The sequence below is a fragment of the Rissa tridactyla genome, chromosome 1, assembly GCF_028500815.1.
Source record: "Rissa tridactyla isolate bRisTri1 chromosome 1, bRisTri1.patW.cur.20221130, whole genome shotgun sequence".
NCBI lineage: Eukaryota > Metazoa > Chordata > Aves > Charadriiformes > Laridae > Rissa > Rissa tridactyla.
This window is the reverse complement of record NC_071466.1, coordinates 68765252-68782716: the sequence shown is the minus strand read 5'-3', so window position 1 is coordinate 68782716 and position 17465 is coordinate 68765252. Positions and strand designations below refer to the sequence as shown.

The window sequence follows — 17465 nt, the reverse complement described above, 5'->3', positions numbered from 1 at the left end:
GGTTGGAAAAGACCTTTAAGATCATCGAGTCTAACCATAAATATAATATAATTCATTCCCCCAAACCATTCCAATGCTGCTTGTTTAAACTCTCAAATTCCATTTCAGAGATTCATCAGCAACCAAAAGCAAGCAAAGTAACATCTTTTGAAATGTTATGTTTTGCCACACTTTCACTCCCACCTTGACCTTGTCTCATCTGAGGTCTATTCCACTGATAAGAACCAAAAGAAAACTGTCGGATGCTTTCAGCCTTCCTTACTGAACATCCCTGTACTCACTCTTTTCAGGTAAATCTCAGGTTATACACTGGAGATCTAGAACATAAGGGAAAACTAGAATAATCCCCTTGGACTGTCAAAAGTTCCTTGGTAACTACTGTTGGACTCTACAGATAAAACTGCTATTCAACAGCAAAGATAATTTGAATCAGCTGACTCAACTGTGGCAAGAACCTTGCTTCTAGCATTAGCACTGCCAAGTATGACATCCATCAGTGGGAAGCAAAGCATTCAATTCATACCCCCGCAAAACTGGTTTTCCCAGGCCCATAAAATGAAGTCATTTGCTTGGTCCACTCATATTATAACAAGGTTTGATACAATTAGAAAACGTTCACTGTGTATCAACTGTTCAGTAGTAAGCACGCACATACCCTTACCACAGAAGATTTGCCAAGGCATAATCCCTCAGAGGAAAAAAAAAAATTAAAAAAAAATCAACGAACGTAACATTTCGTATTTACCACAGAGTCTAAGTGCATCCAGGAGCCATTACCACAGACTGCGCAGTAATTAAGACTGTAAATTGTCTTTGCAGCAACTCCCTGGAGTTTGTGGAAGCAACAAATCCTGCCTCTGGTAACAGCCTGCAAGTGACTGAGGTAGTTCAGTAACCTACGCTTTCCGGAGAGAGCAGAGGAGGTGATCTAACAAAAAGGCTTAAGGTGGAAGTACATGGAAAGTAGCTGAAGACCTGTTCTGAGGACGCGGGAATGTATGATGGAAAGCCAGGACTGAGGAATATGAAATGAAAAGTTAGGACACTAAGTGTGGGATTTTAAACAGAGAAGCTGGATCGGAGTACTAAGATTGGCCTGACATGCTGGGGAGCAACATGATTGAAATAAGGAGATGTGAAAGAAGAGAGTCTACAGGGTAAGATATTGCTTTTTGCATCGTAAGTTACCAAGAGCTATAAGGACAAATCACTAAATCAAAGCAAAAAATCTGGGCCCTCTGTAGCGTAAATGCAGTATCCTGAGACAGTTAACACCAGGTCTTGTGACGAGAGGAAGTGAAATGTTCTAAAATAACCCTAAAATTAGAAAAACCACAGAGCTTGTTAAAAATGCCCATGCGCGTTTTATTAATAAAAACTAACAGTGCCAAGGTTAAACAAGTCAAACAATTATAGTCTCTTTATATTCCATAAAATATTACAGAAAAGTTTATTTGTGTTTCAATAAAAAGACTACTGTCTTAGAATAGGCAGCTGACAGTATTTGTGCAGTTAATTGTTTGTGAATAAATTTAAAAAGACTACCACCTGCCCTGAAATTCCTTTTATAAAAATGAACTATTAAAAATGATTGACAAATTTTGAGTTAAAAAACTTAAAACATTCTCTATATTTAATTTCAACTTTATAATAGATTACAGGAAGATGCTTATGAAACAAATACAAACATTTGTTTCAGTACATGTCTTTATATGATAGACTTATAAGTATGTAAACAACTATATAATAAAAAGTTTCCAAAGTCTGCCTGTAAGAAATCAGGCAAATTTTACCATAAGCAATAAATCATTCCAAACCTTCAAGACATTTTATATAGCTGCACCAACTGGCAGTAAACATTTGCCAAAAACTTTGTAATTCATATGTCCCAACATACAGTGAAAAGTATATAAACTTGATGGAATCATAATGTTAGATATAATTTAAGGGAAAATAACTTCACAACAACATTTCTGGAATTTAACATGTAAAAAAGTAGGACGTATCTTTCTTGTTTGGTTCTTTGGACACTGCGTGATTAACAAAAAACACTACTACATTAGCTCACTATCCCTCAAAAAGTGGCATAATCAAAATACACTCCAAATAAATTGCCATTCAGTGTATTCATTTTCCACAGAAGGATAGTATTTTATTTCTCAATGATGTGTCTACATTTTCTTTAGCAAACTTCGCAAGAACATTTGGGGCAAAATCCATTTTCCTTCAAGTAAAAAAAACCCAACCAAACAAAAAACAACCAACAAACCAAAAACCCCTAAAACAAGAGTAAATAAAGGCTCTGCATTAACACACTGGTATCAAAAACACACATCCACACCACATTTAAAAATATCCTACATAAAACAATCCTTGTTTGCTTATCAGAGGTGCAATTTCTAAACTCAGAACTGCTTACCAATATTCTTCTTGAGGGATGGGGCAAAGTAATTTGAGACACTTCTCCCTAGTACAATTTATTCCTGAAGCTTGCTGAATTTTAACAAAAAAATAGTCTACAAGCAAAGGGCATCAGTCGTCATCGTCATTTTCATTAAAATCGTCGTCGTCGTCATCGTCATCCCCAACATAAGAAACTGGTGTTTCAACTCTGGAGCCACTGTACTGAGATCCATTGGAACTTGTAGCCAACATCCCATCTCCACCATTGGAAAAGTCACTGGGGAAAAAAAAAAAATAAACCAGAAAAACCCAACAGACCAGTTGGCATTCCTTAATGGTACTTCCCAGTTTACCGTGCTCTTAAATATAATCATATATCTGTTCCATTCCTTTAATGAATCTGCCATTGCTGCTTTATAAACTGTCTTTAACATATGTCCAAGTTGTTTCTCAAAAACAGAAACAGTTGAAGTAACTTTGAAATGGTTCTTGCTTTAGGTTTAATATAAAGATTGAATCCTTTCACAGGTGCCTTAGAAGCATGCCTTCCAGGTTTCTTCTAAAGTACATTTAATGTTAAGTCTACACACCTATCTAAGCCCTTTAATATTTTCATGTAGCACTGGACACTTGCATCATGAGTGAATCATGTCTTTCAGAACTACTAATCTGGATTCAAAGACTTGGAAAATCGAGGAATTAATAGCTTCTCCTTAATTCCTTGTTATTACATGGCAAACTATCATTGCTACATGTGCTGTATTTTTAACTTGAAATTTTTTTCTTCTCATTATGCTTTTCTTTTCTAACTAAAAAAAACCCAACAAACCAAACAGAAACCAAACAATATCTTTGGCATCTTCTATTTTTCCCTCTGTAAGAGTATCCCTACACTGAAAATCCACCTCCTGGATCATCAAGTACATTCAGAGAGTATCCACTTTCTAACTTGAATGTTGGGATTTTCCCCACCAAAATATGCACACACATTGTAGATGTGGCCTGAACTGTCTGGTTCCTAGACGAATTAACTGTACCCGAAAGTATTTTATTTTAATAGAGCCAGAACATTCCTGCCTCCATTATTACTTGCTATTTTGCCAATTTTTTATCATTTACTTTCTCAATAGTTTGATAAACTATTAAACTTAGCCACAAATTCTTGAGAAAATGTTTTCCTAAAAATCACAGAAATAGTATCTCCAACTTGAAAGACATTAATCATTAAAAAACTGCTTTCAAAAATACGCTTGCTAGTTGTTTTTTAATCCAGCTAATGCACTTCATCAATTATACGGATTGTTGTTGTATACAGCTAATTCAACAGGGTCTACCTCCACACAAAATGAAATTGCAGGGACACACCCTAGAAGCTCACAAAGGAAACATATCCAGTAAGACACTTTGAAGAGTTTCTGCTGTTCCACACACTTATTCAAAAGGAAGATACTACGATACCAGTCTAGCTGTCATCAGATGACTTATAACAGGTTCTCCATAATTATCTGTAGAAGCAGTTTCAAAAACGAAGAAAAATAAGTGGAGATTATTCTTGTGGTCCTGTGAACTTTGGAAGTCCAAACCCAAAAACCTGTCTCCCCTCTTTTTGATAAAAATGGAACTGGATTGCATAACCTGACTATCCTAGTACAACAACGAAACTGGGACAGAGGCATTAGCAGCAGCATCTTCAGTCTTCTGCAGACTTTCTTTAGAGAGCTTGCTAAATAAATTTACAGCCTTTATTTGCCTTGGCAGCAATTTTTGGTACCAGAAAAGCTACACATCTTGTAGTTTCCTATTGCCATGTATGTACTATAATTAAACATAATTTGTCACTCTCCTTTTCCAGCCTCCTAAGAAACAGAAGTGGTAGGAGCTCTTGTGCTTCCCACCAAGATAATGAACCACAGCCAGTCTCTGGTTTTCTACTGGCCTCTGGCTAGTAGTGGCCCATTCAAATTTTCAAGTCCGAAAAACACATGGGCTTCTTCACCAACACCAACACTTCTTCTTCTTCTTCACCAACACCATGCTCGTTATCACAGAAGGAACCTTAGCGAAAACAGGAGAGTTTATGTTCTGCTTCTCTAAAGTATTTTGGCAGTATTCTCACTCAAGCTTCAGTCCCCTAGCACAAAACAGGCAGAATTCCCCACACTTTTTTTGGGCAGCAGGAATGGGCTGAAGTATAAACCACGCTCCTCATCATTGCTAGTCCTGCACATCCCTGAGCTTAACTGTTTCCCTTGCAAGTTATTTCCTTTTTTTTTTTTTGCTTTGCATTTGAGTAAGCCTGTCATCTACAAAAGTGTGGTTTTTTTTAAAAAAAGGATTGCTTTAAAAATGTGATTACATTAAGTAAGCTAGATACTGTACCTTCAAAAGGACCTCCTTCCAACTCTGATGGAAGGCAGATGGGTGAGAAAAAGCTGCCAGAAGATTGTCTTCAGAGAACAAGACTAAAGCTGTATTTCCTCATCTAAAGAAATCCCATCAATACAGGTTTTTTGTCTTTAAACACAAATTAGGACTTCCTTAAGTATTTCACTGGTATAGCAATTTCCCAAATAATTTACAAGGCAGAGCCTGCCAGTAATTCCGACATACATCAGTCATTATTATGTAAAGAGCCAAAGTAATCTATAACTTGCCTTCTCCTCTCCAGCCTCGCCTCAGTGCCCGCTAAAATGATGGAACAGATGCTCCCGGAAGTTATGCTGACGTGTATGGAAGATGTGGAGGTGATCAGGGACAGCCAACACGGCTTCACCAAGGGTAAACTGTGCCTGACTAATCTAGTGGCCTTCTATAATGGAGTGAATGCATGAATGAACAAGGGAAGAGCTACAGAAATAATCTACCTGTGCTTCCCTCCCAACATTTTACCTCTAAATTGGAGAGATACAAGTTTGATGGAGGGACTATTTGATGGGTAAGAAACTGGCTGGATGGCCATCACCAAAGAGTTACAGTCAACAGTTCAATGTCCAAATGGAAACCAGCAATGAGTGGTGTCCCTCAAGGGCCCATACTAGGACCAATACTACTTAATATCTTCAGTAATGACAAACAGTGGGATTGAGTGCACCCTCAGCAGGTTTGTGGATGACACCAAGCTGAGTGGTGGAGTTGATACGCTTGAGGGAAGGGATACCACCCAGAGGGACCTTGACAGGCTTGAGGAGTGGGTCCATGCAAACCTCATGAAGTTCAACAAGGCCAAGTGCAAGTTCCTGCACATGAGTCAGGACCATCCCTGGTACCAGTACCGAATGGGGGATGAATGGATGGACAGCAGCCCTGTGGAGAAGGATTTGGGAATACTGGTGGATGAAAAATTGGACACGAGCCAGCAATGTGCACTTGCAGCCCAGAAAGCCAATCGCATCCTGGGCTGCATCAAAAGAAGCGTGGCCGGCAGGTGGAGGGAAGTGATTCTGCCCCTCTACTCCACTGTTGTGAGACCCCACCTGGAGTACTGTCTCCAGCTCTGGAACCCTCAGCACAGGAAATACAAGGACCTGCTGGAGCAGGTCCAAAGGAGGGCCACAAAAATGATCAGAGGGATAGAAGACCCCTCCTACGAAGAAAGGCTGAGAGCGCTGCGGCTGTTCAGCATGGAGAAGAGAAGGCTCTGAGAAGACCTTATTGTGGCCTTTAAGTACTTCAAGGGAGCTTATGAGAAATATGGAGAAAGATGTTTTATCAGAGCCTGCAATGACACACAAGGGGCAATGTTTTTAAACAGAAAGATGGTAGGTTTAGATAGGATATACAGAAGGAATTTTTTACTCTGAGGGTAGTGAGACACTGGAACAGGTTGCCCAGAGAAGCTGTGGATGTCCCATCCCTGGAAGTGTTCAAGGTCAGGTGGGATGGGACTTTGAGCAATCTCGTCTAGTGGCAGGTGTCCCTGCCCATGGCATGTGGGGTGGACTAGACGATCTTTGAAGATCCCTTCCAACCCAAAGCATTCTGGAATTCTAAAATTGCCCAGATCGGATTAGTTGCGTTACACGTACAACAGAAATTTAACTAGCTTTTCAGACAAGGCTGTTTCTGGACACAACAGAAACAGCTGGTAGAAAATGAACACTCTTGCAGATAATTTGTTCAACTCATCACCTTGCTCAATTAATATATTTGTTAACAATGTTAAACATTTCAATGATATTTGACTCATTTTACAATTTACTTGAGCTCACAAAAGGACATCTTTTTGGTTAGTGCAACAGCAAGAAACTACGAAGTAGTGACTATATAAGGGAAAGTGTCTTATATAGCAAGAGAAAAATAATAGTTAAGTTCAGAAATGACAGATGTCCACAAAAAGTTAAATACAAGTTATAGTTTATCACTCTACCAGCTTCTGATGCTGTTTAAAACCCAAAGACCAAACCCATTTTTAAGCTAAACACTAATGACCAAGGGAGAATCTTGCCCATATTACATCTTTAGGGAAGTATCCATTTTCTTGTCACAAACTGAAAACTAAACAAAAATTTCAAGATTAACACCAGTCTAATAAACTTCTTTTCCACTACACAGGACAAGATCTCTTTAATGACACTGGTCAGAACCACCACTACTTAAGCAAAAGTGATGACTGAGAATAAACTTAAACACATACCTGCACCGCATTTAATCACAACAGAACTTGTTTAATGAAGTATTTGATCTCTAATTAAGTTTCTTTGATGATCACAGATATTAAAAACTAGCTGATAATTTCATCTCACCTGGCTGAAAATCTTGTGCCATTTGATGCAGAACCTGATGAAGATGTGACATATACACTGCTGATTGATCCCTGAGCCATTTCTGCAAAACAAACAGTATGTATTTCAAGAATACTTCAAAACACACTCATCTAATTCAGTGGAAATGCTTAATCTTTTTAAAGTCCAGAAAAGGAGTCTTGCAACCAAACCAACAAAATATATTGATGTACTATAACCAAAATAGCATAATTAAAACCCAAGAAGCTAGCACAGCAGCAAAATTTCAAAATACATTAAAAAACCATTTTAAAGTAAGCAAGTCAGATGTCTTCAGTATTCTCATATAATGAAAATGATAAAACAATATAAAATAAAGCCATGACCATGTATGCACTTCATACCTTTTGCCTTTGCAGGTGAATCTACTATAAATACTGTCCTCTTAAAAGAATTGCACACTGCAAAGATCTACTTGTGTGCTAGAATGCACAATATGGTTGTGCAAAGAGCAACAGCCCATTCTCTATGAAACTCTACGTTATTTGTTCCCTAAGGTACACCAAAAAGCACACATATTTGAGAATTTGCTGGAAATCTTCAACGCAAACCAGTGGAAATTAATTGAGTCTAGATATTTTCATGTTTTTTCCTCAAGTCCCGTAATAAGGAGGAAAACAAAACAACTCTTCTTGGAGTAACTAACCTGTCACATATGGTTCCAGAGCTTTAGGAACCAAACTCCTTGCAATTTTTAGGTCCTCTGCTGAACAACTTCCAGATTCTAGCCCACAAGCCATTCCCATTCGTTTTAGTACTTCTATATCATCATGAATTTCAAAAGTATTGTCAAAATTAAATAGATATTCAAACCTGGAGAGGAAAAAATGTCTCAATTAGTTTCAATTGCTTTAACTACCTTTCCAGTTTAAGGAATTGCAGCATTTCAAAAGCTTAAGACACAGTGTTAGCGACACATCACACTAAGCAATCACATTTTTCAAGATTTATGTATTTGATAGCAAGCAACTAAAACTGTAATTATACACACCACATAAATCATTAACAGGTTTAATAGATACAGAGTTTAAATTAAATATTTTGTATGTTTGAGAATTTTTTTCTTTACTCCCATTCCTCTGCCTACTGTGTAATTTTTTTTTCATGTTTTTAAGCTTTTCTAGTAAGTCAATAGTGTAAGGAGAAACCACTGATATATTCAAGCTTTTATTTAGCAGATGAGAAACGTAGCTTTTTGAACCAAAAGTAGAGAACAGCAATCCTGAAAGCAAAATCCATTTTCAATTCCGCTGGCTGCATTTCATCATGTTAAAGCCAAAGGAAAACACTACTTGGTAAGTTATGATACAAAACTTCAGCAGAGCTTCTTTACTTTGCTTTTAACAACTCTAGGTAGAAAGTCTAAAATAAGTTATTAAATGTGAATGCAATTATTCTATTTATTAAAAAGCTCTATAAAACCCTGTTTCTATTCAACATGACTAAGTTTTACCTGTCTGAAATACATGTTCTCAGTCTACAAAAGGCACAATTGAATTTATGTGTATTTAATTTTTAACAAATCTAGATGAACACTTTAGCATGGCCATAAAACTCATAGCTATACCAAAAGGCAGACAGAAAACTTCATTAACTCACTTGTCATTTGAAATACTGCAGTCAATCACTGTCTTCTTGCTGGTGTTCACAATGATAAATGGCAAATGGATGACAGAATTGGAAGGTGGCGGTCGATTTGCCTGTTGTTCTGCTTGACGGTTTCGCTGAACGAGGTTCTTGAAGGCAATTTGCTAGAAAAAGCAATAGTGATATGAAAGTATGAATTAAACCTTCTAAGATCCTGTTAACAAAAAAAAAAAATAAAAATCCCTCAGATAAAGAATACCAGCAGTAGTTGCAGCAACTAAATGCAGAAAATGACAGTGTTCACCATGCCCCTGCATGTTAAGATGCAGGAAGAGACACAAACGATAGTATTGAAAAAAACAACACAGTAAAACTTAACTGAGGAAAAAAAAAAATGCACAATCTAGTAACTACATCAGGACAGTTCTTTGGACAGATCCTTGGCAGAATAAAGAGATAACAATGACTGGAAAAAAGAATTTTCATATAGCATCCTACTTCCACTTTGTTTACTACTCCCTGCTAGGTACTGCACTCCACAAGAACAGCTGAATGATTAATATCGTATTTTTGCTGAAATTATGTGAAAAAACAGTTAACGCTTGGGATTTCAATGTTTGACATTAGGATTCTGAATTGCTCAGCTAAGATTAGTGACTTTACTCTCACATCTTACCAAAACTGGTTTTCAGAATGGAATGTTCATATTTTAAAGATTAGCAATTGTAAGAACTAAAAACTCAAGTTAACTATGGAAATTCAAGCAACAAAACTTACAGTAGGCCACCAAATTAAGTAATACTATTTTTCTGGTAATGGAATCAAATGAAAGAGAGAGGAATTAAAAACAAATTCCAAAGCCAACATAGAGGCTGATAAAAATCACACGGAGATGCTGTCCCACAGCTGTCTGTACATACTTTCTGTGTATCTTCCCCGACATTCTCATTCCTGCTGCGTAGGTAATCACAGAATGGTTCAGGTAGGAAGGGACCTTTAAAGATCATCTAATTCCAACCCCCCTGCCATGGGCAGGGACACCTCCCACTAGACCAGGCTGCTCAAAGCCCCATCCAGCCTGATTGTGAACACTTTCAGGGATGGGGCAACCACAACTTCTCTGGGCAACCTGTTCCAGTGTCTCACCACCCTCACAGTAAAGAATTTCTTCCTAATGCAACTACTAAGGGATACATTCCAGTAAACTACCAGGACAGTGACTTAGGGGATAGACTACAGCTTCCCCCAGCGTACTAAGGGAAATCTGGGAAGGAGTTCAGCAATTTTCACAGCGGTTAAGCCGCTTACACAGCAGGGGCAGCAACGTTCCAGAAAGGCAAGAAACAGAGCATTATGAGAGATGACCTCTATCTGTCACATAATTTTATCTATGGACTGTAACACAGAAAAACATTCCAAATACGAGAACTGAATTGGAAAATTCAGAGGGTACAGTATCAATTACAGCTCCTGTCAGCATAAATCCTGTTTAAACATACTTGAAACTGCAAAAGAATTCATCATAACTCATGGAAGGCGGCTGGCTTCCCCAATAGCAATGGCCAAGAGCATGGTCCCAGCTAAACTACAGTGCTAAATTAAAACTGCATATGCCTTACCCTAAAATTCACCTCTAGTCTTCTTAGAAGTTTCCCATACCTCACTGGGATAAAGCAACAGGAATACAGATATAAGTTACCTTGCCCTATAGACAAGAGTACCTTGACTGTACCTGTAGAATGAGTTCTTGTAGTTGAGACTGTTTTTGCTTTATTCTTTCAAGTCTTTTCTGTTTCTCCACCTGAAGACAGAAAAAGGATTGGTTAGTTTGTTGGCTTTAAGTAGCATTTTATATCAACATTTTCTCCCCTTAAAATCATTTCAATACCAGAGAACTGGAAGTAGGACATATGATGTCAATTATTAGTGTTCTGCAGATAATTTAGAGATCTAACTATCAAGACTCACATGAGTAACTACTGATGGAAACTGTAACAAAGAGCAGAATTAGAACACTGGGCAATAAAGTGCAATATATCAGGGAGAGGGTGAAAACATCTTTGCAAACAGAAGTTATGCCTCAAAGAATTATCCAACTTCTCTCAAGGACACAACGAGTGTCTAGACCAGAAGGATCCACTTTTATGTAGTCTACTGGTAATGAAGGTATTGGAGAAGATTCATCAAAGATGCTTAAAAAAATGAAGCTGCTATGAAGCCCAAGGTTAAGTCCTCACAGTATTAAATACATACTAAATAACAACATAGAAGACAGGAAACAAAATGGTAGGAAATAAACAGCTTTCTCAGTGGAGGAAGCTCACCAGCAGATTCCCCCAAGTACTTAATTTACAGACTGTTATTCAAATTATAGAGGATCAGAATAAGGGGATGAACAGCAAGGTGGCAGAATCTGCTGACCATGCTGGGTTACCTGGCATAGTGAAAAGAGAGCTCATCATAAAGCATGCTCAAAGTGTCATGCAGCATTGAGTGATTACATCATCAAAATTAGTTTTGGTAAATGTAATGTGGTATGTGTGAGAAAACAATCCCATCCATGCATATTTTAGAAATAAAATGACATTCAGTAGAGATCTTAAATCACAGTAACCATCAGCTCAGTACACCACAGCAGCCAAAAATTTGAATTATTAGGCAAGGAACAGAGAACAAAATAGAAATTATCTCTACATCAGCATATGAACCAGAATGTTTACATCTTGAATTCTGTAGGTCTGGTGTTCCCATTTCAAAAAGATCATACAAAAGAGCAATCAGTATAATTGATGGTACAGAGCAGATTCAATACAAGGGAATAAACTAGGACTCTAAAGAAAGGATAATGAAATAATGGGGAGAACATGGGAGGTACCTGGAAAACCATGAATAGGATAGAGAATGTGACTAAGGAATGACCAGGTCACCACCACTTCCAATCCCCCACCCAAAAAAATCAGAGGATGTCAACTAAATATAGAATGTTCAAAACCAAACAAAAGTTATTTCACATGAAGCTTCTAATGCACCTGAAACTTGCTGCCACAAATGACTCAATATTAAAAGCAAACTTTGTACAACATAAAAATTTGTGGAAGAAAAGTTAACTGAGGGCTATTAAATAGAAGGATACTGTATCTGCCTCAGGTATGCCTGAACCACAAGTTACACGACAAAACATCACTAAATATTTTCTCTATTTCCTAGGTAACTACTACTGTCAGGCAAGATACTGGATAGACAGACCTCCAGCATGAACATCAACTTTTGTTCTTAGGACCTTAAAATAAGCAACTAACAAGAAAATGACTGGAGTTAAAAATTCACATGAATGCAGTTCTCTGTTTTTGGTGGGAAAAAAAAAAAAGAAAACAGAAGTGTACACAGTTGAAAAAACTGCCAAAAGACATGGTGTTATATTAAAAAAAAAAAAAAGGTACGACCAAATCTTATAGTTTAGCATTAGAAATTAAGTCAAATCACCACCACCCCCAAAACTTACCACAATTCACCTGAGATATTTTCCTATCACTACATGCAAACTACATTGCTTTCCATATTACTACAAGATATGAACCTTATTAACTGCCCCACACCCTCTTTTTGCATTACAGGACACATTCTACCAAACCTAACATTATAATTTACACACAATATACAGTTTAAAAAGACTTAAAATATTAAATACTTGATGGGGAACCCCTCAAAGTCCTATGTTCCTTTATAAACTATTTGTCTTGTTTTTTCAGCAGTTTAAGGGTGAAGCTAAGCAATATCAGATGGAATAGCAAAAAAAAAAAGGTTATTAGGCTTGACAATGTCACAAATTAAACATTAGGCCTCCACAAACTCATTAAAAAGAATCTTATTGCAAAACTTGTCAGATAATGTCACTAATAATTTAAATGTCAATAGAGCTTGCAGAAACAGGAGCTAAAATACTCAGAAAGCAATAATGGGGGAGAATCCTGCAGTTTCCCTAAGTAAGCTCAACACATCTTAGGATTTTTGTTATTTCCAAGACTATATTATACTTGTGGCTCAATTGTTCAACAGTTAACAGAACTCTTTCCTTCTCTTGTGACATCCAGTTAAAAAGTTCTCACCTTGGTACCAGAAGCTATCACTGTTCCCATCCTAAATGCATGAACCTTCACCGTGCATTATTGCATTCTAAGTTGCTTTTTTTACTTCAGTACCAATACTATCCCATGCTCTTCTTTAGGACATTATCAATCATGAAATCAAACTCAGCCAAATAAGCCACACTTCTTTTTCTTTTGCTCCAACGTTACTGGCAATGCCATACTTTGTAAGATAAATCCAAAGAGATCTCCTTTTAAAATCTCTCCAGCTAGCTGGTGCCCTATTCAGCACATAGCACTGTCGTCTTCAATCCACTGCACCTTCCATACTCACCCAACTACTCCTGCCCCAATTATCACCCTCTTACCTTAACTAGTAATTTTCACTTGAGATGATAAATATTTAAATAAAAGTCAGATTGACTAGATACCTTCTATTTTCTTCATCTAAATAGCAATTACAGTACTATTGGAAAATCAATTATCAGTATGAAACAAAAATCTCTGTAGAATTAGCCCTTTGTAGATAGATTTCAAAGCATTTTTTCCAATTTGTCAACTTCTACACTGATTTTTCAGTCCTGCTGAAGGGAATTTAGACTTATTTAGAATGAGACTTTGTATTTATTCTTTTCTGATAAAGTGAATTGATTTCAGTAAACCTTGGTAACTTATTATCTTGCAATCTCAGGATACTAAAAAATAAATAATCCTGCCAGAACTTACTAATGCCTTTCAGTATAGAACATTTTACTTCTTACCCAAGACATGCAGTAAAAAAGTCTGACATGTTCATGTTAAACAAATGTCAGAAATACATAAGACCTGCAGCAACAAAGAAAGAACAATGCATATATAGATACTTGTCTACATGCAACATCTATCAACAGATATATTATTTGTCTGACATCCGAAGAAAACAATCTGCCTGACTCTTGAGCACCACTACTGCAATGTTGGAAATACACATTAATGTTTCAGTTTGATTAACTTCCACTCAGAACCATTTCACATATACTGTAAAAGCTGTGACAGAACTGTATTTTTGACATAAAAGAATTAAAAAAATATATATATTTAAGCAATCTGGAAGTTTACACATGCGTTCTGCAAATACAAATAAAGTAAGAAGAGTCGAAAGGGACCATACTATTCTACCTCGCTATCTCAGAAGACGACATGCACATCTCATATCAGAACACATTAAAGCTGTGAACATTTACTCAAACACAAAGCCATTGTGGACTTCCTAATACATATACCTCTAAATTCTGACATTCCTGAGCCGAGTTAGTAGGTAGACCAATCCATTTAATTTCCTTCTTCTCCTTAGAGATAATGTTCATGGCCATAAGGACATTTAAGGCATCATAGACACGTCGTCTAATATTCTTCTGGTCATAAGCCTGCTGTAGACATAGTGCATTAATCAAAAACATACCTGGGACAAAAATATTTGAAAATAAATCTATTACAGTAAATGGGTAAACTCAGGTAATGTCTGAACTGTTTCATTTAGCAGTAGGAAAAGAAATACAAAAGTCTCAAAAGAAATTTCTCTTCCCCCATTCAGTTCACATGTAATTGACCTCCCATATACTTACTGATTCATTTGGTGAAATGTGATTATCAGTGGTACTGAATTCTGCAACCAACTCGTCTGCCACCTCATTGTATGAGGTGGTTCCTTTTCTTTGTACCTTCTCACAAACCTTCATAGAGAAATGACGTAAACCCTTGCCATTCTTCTCTCCTTTTTTGTTCCGCTTCCTAAATATACGTATAATATATGTTTTAAGAAGATTTGAACTTTGGAATATTTAATGTCTCTTTTTCAAATACAGGCACACTGCTGTAAAAAAAACAAGCCTTCTCTTTTGTTCTGTTTCTCACCCCCTCCCAACATTTTTTCCTATAATTTTTTTCCCCCTACGATTTATAATAATTAACAATTCTAATATGTTGATGCTGAAATACAGTACAAATTCATTCTTTTGGCAACTCTGCTAGCTCCAGTAGCAGATAGTAAGTTAACAATAGGGATATTTCTTGAAGCAGTCAATAAAGAAAACCTTCAAATCTTCTAGACAAGAAGGGGTGGGGGGATAAATGCTAAAATATGGAAAGTGAATTACAGAAAGTAATTTTTTTTAATTTAAATATCCCATCTGGTTTGGCCACAAAAAAATAGATTTATTAAGCATTTTTCTACTCAGTATCGGATACTGACTGAACAGATGAAGTCTGATACTGGTTGCACTCACTATAAATTACACTATTACTAAAATACAGTTTGAAGTTATACAGTATATGAAGTTGCTATGAAAACTTCAAAGTTACAAGATAGAAGAAGTACAACAAAGCTGTCTGCATATCTTTTAAATAAAAAGTTCCTTGTAACTTGAGGAAAAATGTAAATATTAATAAAATTAGTATCAGCAACGGGACCTCTCAATTCTCTACATCTCATTTTACTGTATAATTCCAAAGTAGAAATCTATTTTATGTGTAACAAGACACTGATGACAAATTTAGTCTTAAAGCAACTATATTTAACAAGAGAGCCTTAAAATCCAGCTTATGAGAAAAGACACCAAAAGAATGCATTGATTGTATCTAATACTTTTTCCCAATAAGGACTACATTCTTATTTCAAATGATACTTCAGGATACACTTTTTCAATCTGAATTGTACTGTCTTTTTTTGGAAATACACCAGCAAAACAGAGATGCCAAATTAAAAACTGATTCGACTCAGATGAATTCCTGTGTCCTTTTAGGAGCTAAACTGTCTAAATATAAGTAACGTGACAATATCTGTCAGAGTTCACAGAAAATATTCTAGTTCCTTTTACGACAAATGAGGGGGTATTCATTCTTGTGTGACTACTCACAACTTTAATACATTATATTTTTAATGTTGAAGCGCTCTTCAAGTCTCTCTCACACTGCTAGCCTGAAGAGTATGCATGCTATCACAGCGAACATTTAGAGCAAAAGTTCCAAACAATTTATATAATTCCAGACAATTTATTAATTAAAATTTCTACTTTGCTCACCCAGCAGACCACGGCGAAGAATCTGCAGTCTGGTTCTGTGATACAAAATGTGTGTTAGGTGTATGTGGACTTCCTACCAGGATAGTATTTTGCGCTGAAGGTCTCTGAGGTGTACCGATAACCTACAATAAAGACAAAGTAATTTGGAAAATGATCGCTAAGTATTGCAAGATATTCATATGCTATACGATTCAAGTGATGAGGAGAAGCTGGCGGAGCTGGGCATGTTTAGCTTGGAGAAGAGGAGGCTGAGGGGAGGCCTCATTGCCCTCTACAACTACCTGAAAGGAGGCTGGAGAGAGGTGGGTGTTGGCCTCTTCTCCCAGGTGAATAATGACAGGACCAGAGGAAATGGTCTGAAGTTGCGGCAGGGGAGGTTTAGATTAGATATTAGGAAGAATTACTTTACTGACAGAGTGGTCAGGCACTGGAACAGCCTGCCCAGGGAGGTGGTTGAGTCACCATCCCTAGAGGTATTTAAGAAACGTGTAGATTTGGCACTTCAGGGCATGCTCTGGTGGCAGAAATTGTAGGTTGTTTGGTTGGACTCGATCTCAAAGGTCCTTTCCAACCATGAAGATTCTGTGATTATCAAAACAACACTAGTACTTTTTTCCCTACCTACTTCTATTAGATGCATTGAATTTATACACACTAGCACGAAAAACTTCAGACTACAGATTATATAGTTAGAGCACTCCCCAAGTAATTTATGTTTCATCCTTCTTAAATGAACTTTTCATGCTTGCTGGATTTCTTAACACTGTTCGACATTAACTTAGACAAGATCAAAATACACATGCCCTCTCCCCCACAAAAGAAAACGGGAAAAAAGGAGGAAAAACCCCAACCCTACCAAACTATGTATAAAGTTACAGTAAATTACAGTTAAAACATTAACATATGAAATTAGAAGATCTGAAAAATCAGTAAAAGCAGAGAGAAAATGCAGAGCTGTTGCAAGAAAGGCCAAATTCTCTCCTGCAGTCAGTCTCTATCACTACAGAGTCAAAACCAAAATACAAGTATGTTAGAGGTGAGAAAGAGTAAGGGCCAACTTTATCACTGCAGCGAGTGAGACCAATTTAGCCAAAATCATTCCATTCTGAACATGTTACAAGTGCATACTCAGCTGATTAGTCTTCCAGATTACAGGTAAGCACTCCTGAAGACGTGCTAATTTGATCAAGAGTAACACATACATTCGCACACAGAGTCATGCTCTCCTTATCTGTGAAACTAGCTGAAGAAGAACTCCCACTTTTGCAGATAATGTTTTTTATCTCCGAAATGCTATAAAGGTAACATTCTAAAGAATATGTATTTAGGAAAACAAAATGACACTGTACAGATTTCTATTCTGTAGAAAGATACACCTACTTTTACCTCTCGGTGGAAACAGTAGGTTACAACCCTGACATCAGGTTAAGTGAAACAAACATCAAATGAACCTGAACTCACAACCACCCACAAGCTTGCTGTATTTTCCTGCAGACACATTCTGCCTCATCAACAAGATTTTAAATTTATTCCTCAGGCTAGCTTCAATA

At 37.0% G+C, this 17465-nt stretch overlaps 1 protein-coding gene across 3 annotated transcripts in view; it reads right to left on the bottom strand.

Moving 5' to 3' along the window:
* Positions 1-1341: 1341 nt before the first annotated feature.
* Positions 1342-17465, bottom strand: part of TFDP1 (transcription factor Dp-1) — a 54998-nt gene continuing 38874 nt past the window's right edge. For 2 of the 3 annotated variants that reach the window (XM_054208182.1, XM_054208171.1), the window contains exons 5-12: positions 15916-16037; positions 14461-14626; positions 14119-14265; positions 10504-10572; positions 8784-8935; positions 7831-7997; positions 7146-7227; positions 1342-2680 (exon numbers count right to left, since the gene is read on the bottom strand). In XM_054208182.1, the coding sequence (XP_054064157.1) occupies positions 2533-2680; positions 7146-7227; positions 7831-7997; positions 8784-8935; positions 10504-10572; positions 14119-14265; positions 14461-14626; positions 15916-16037 (1053 nt within the window). In that variant the 3' untranslated portion in view covers positions 1342-2532. The remainder of the gene's footprint in view (positions 2681-7145; positions 7228-7830; positions 7998-8783; positions 8936-10503; positions 10573-14118; positions 14266-14460; positions 14627-15915; positions 16038-17465) is intronic. The other variant, XM_054208193.1, reaches the window with a different exon arrangement.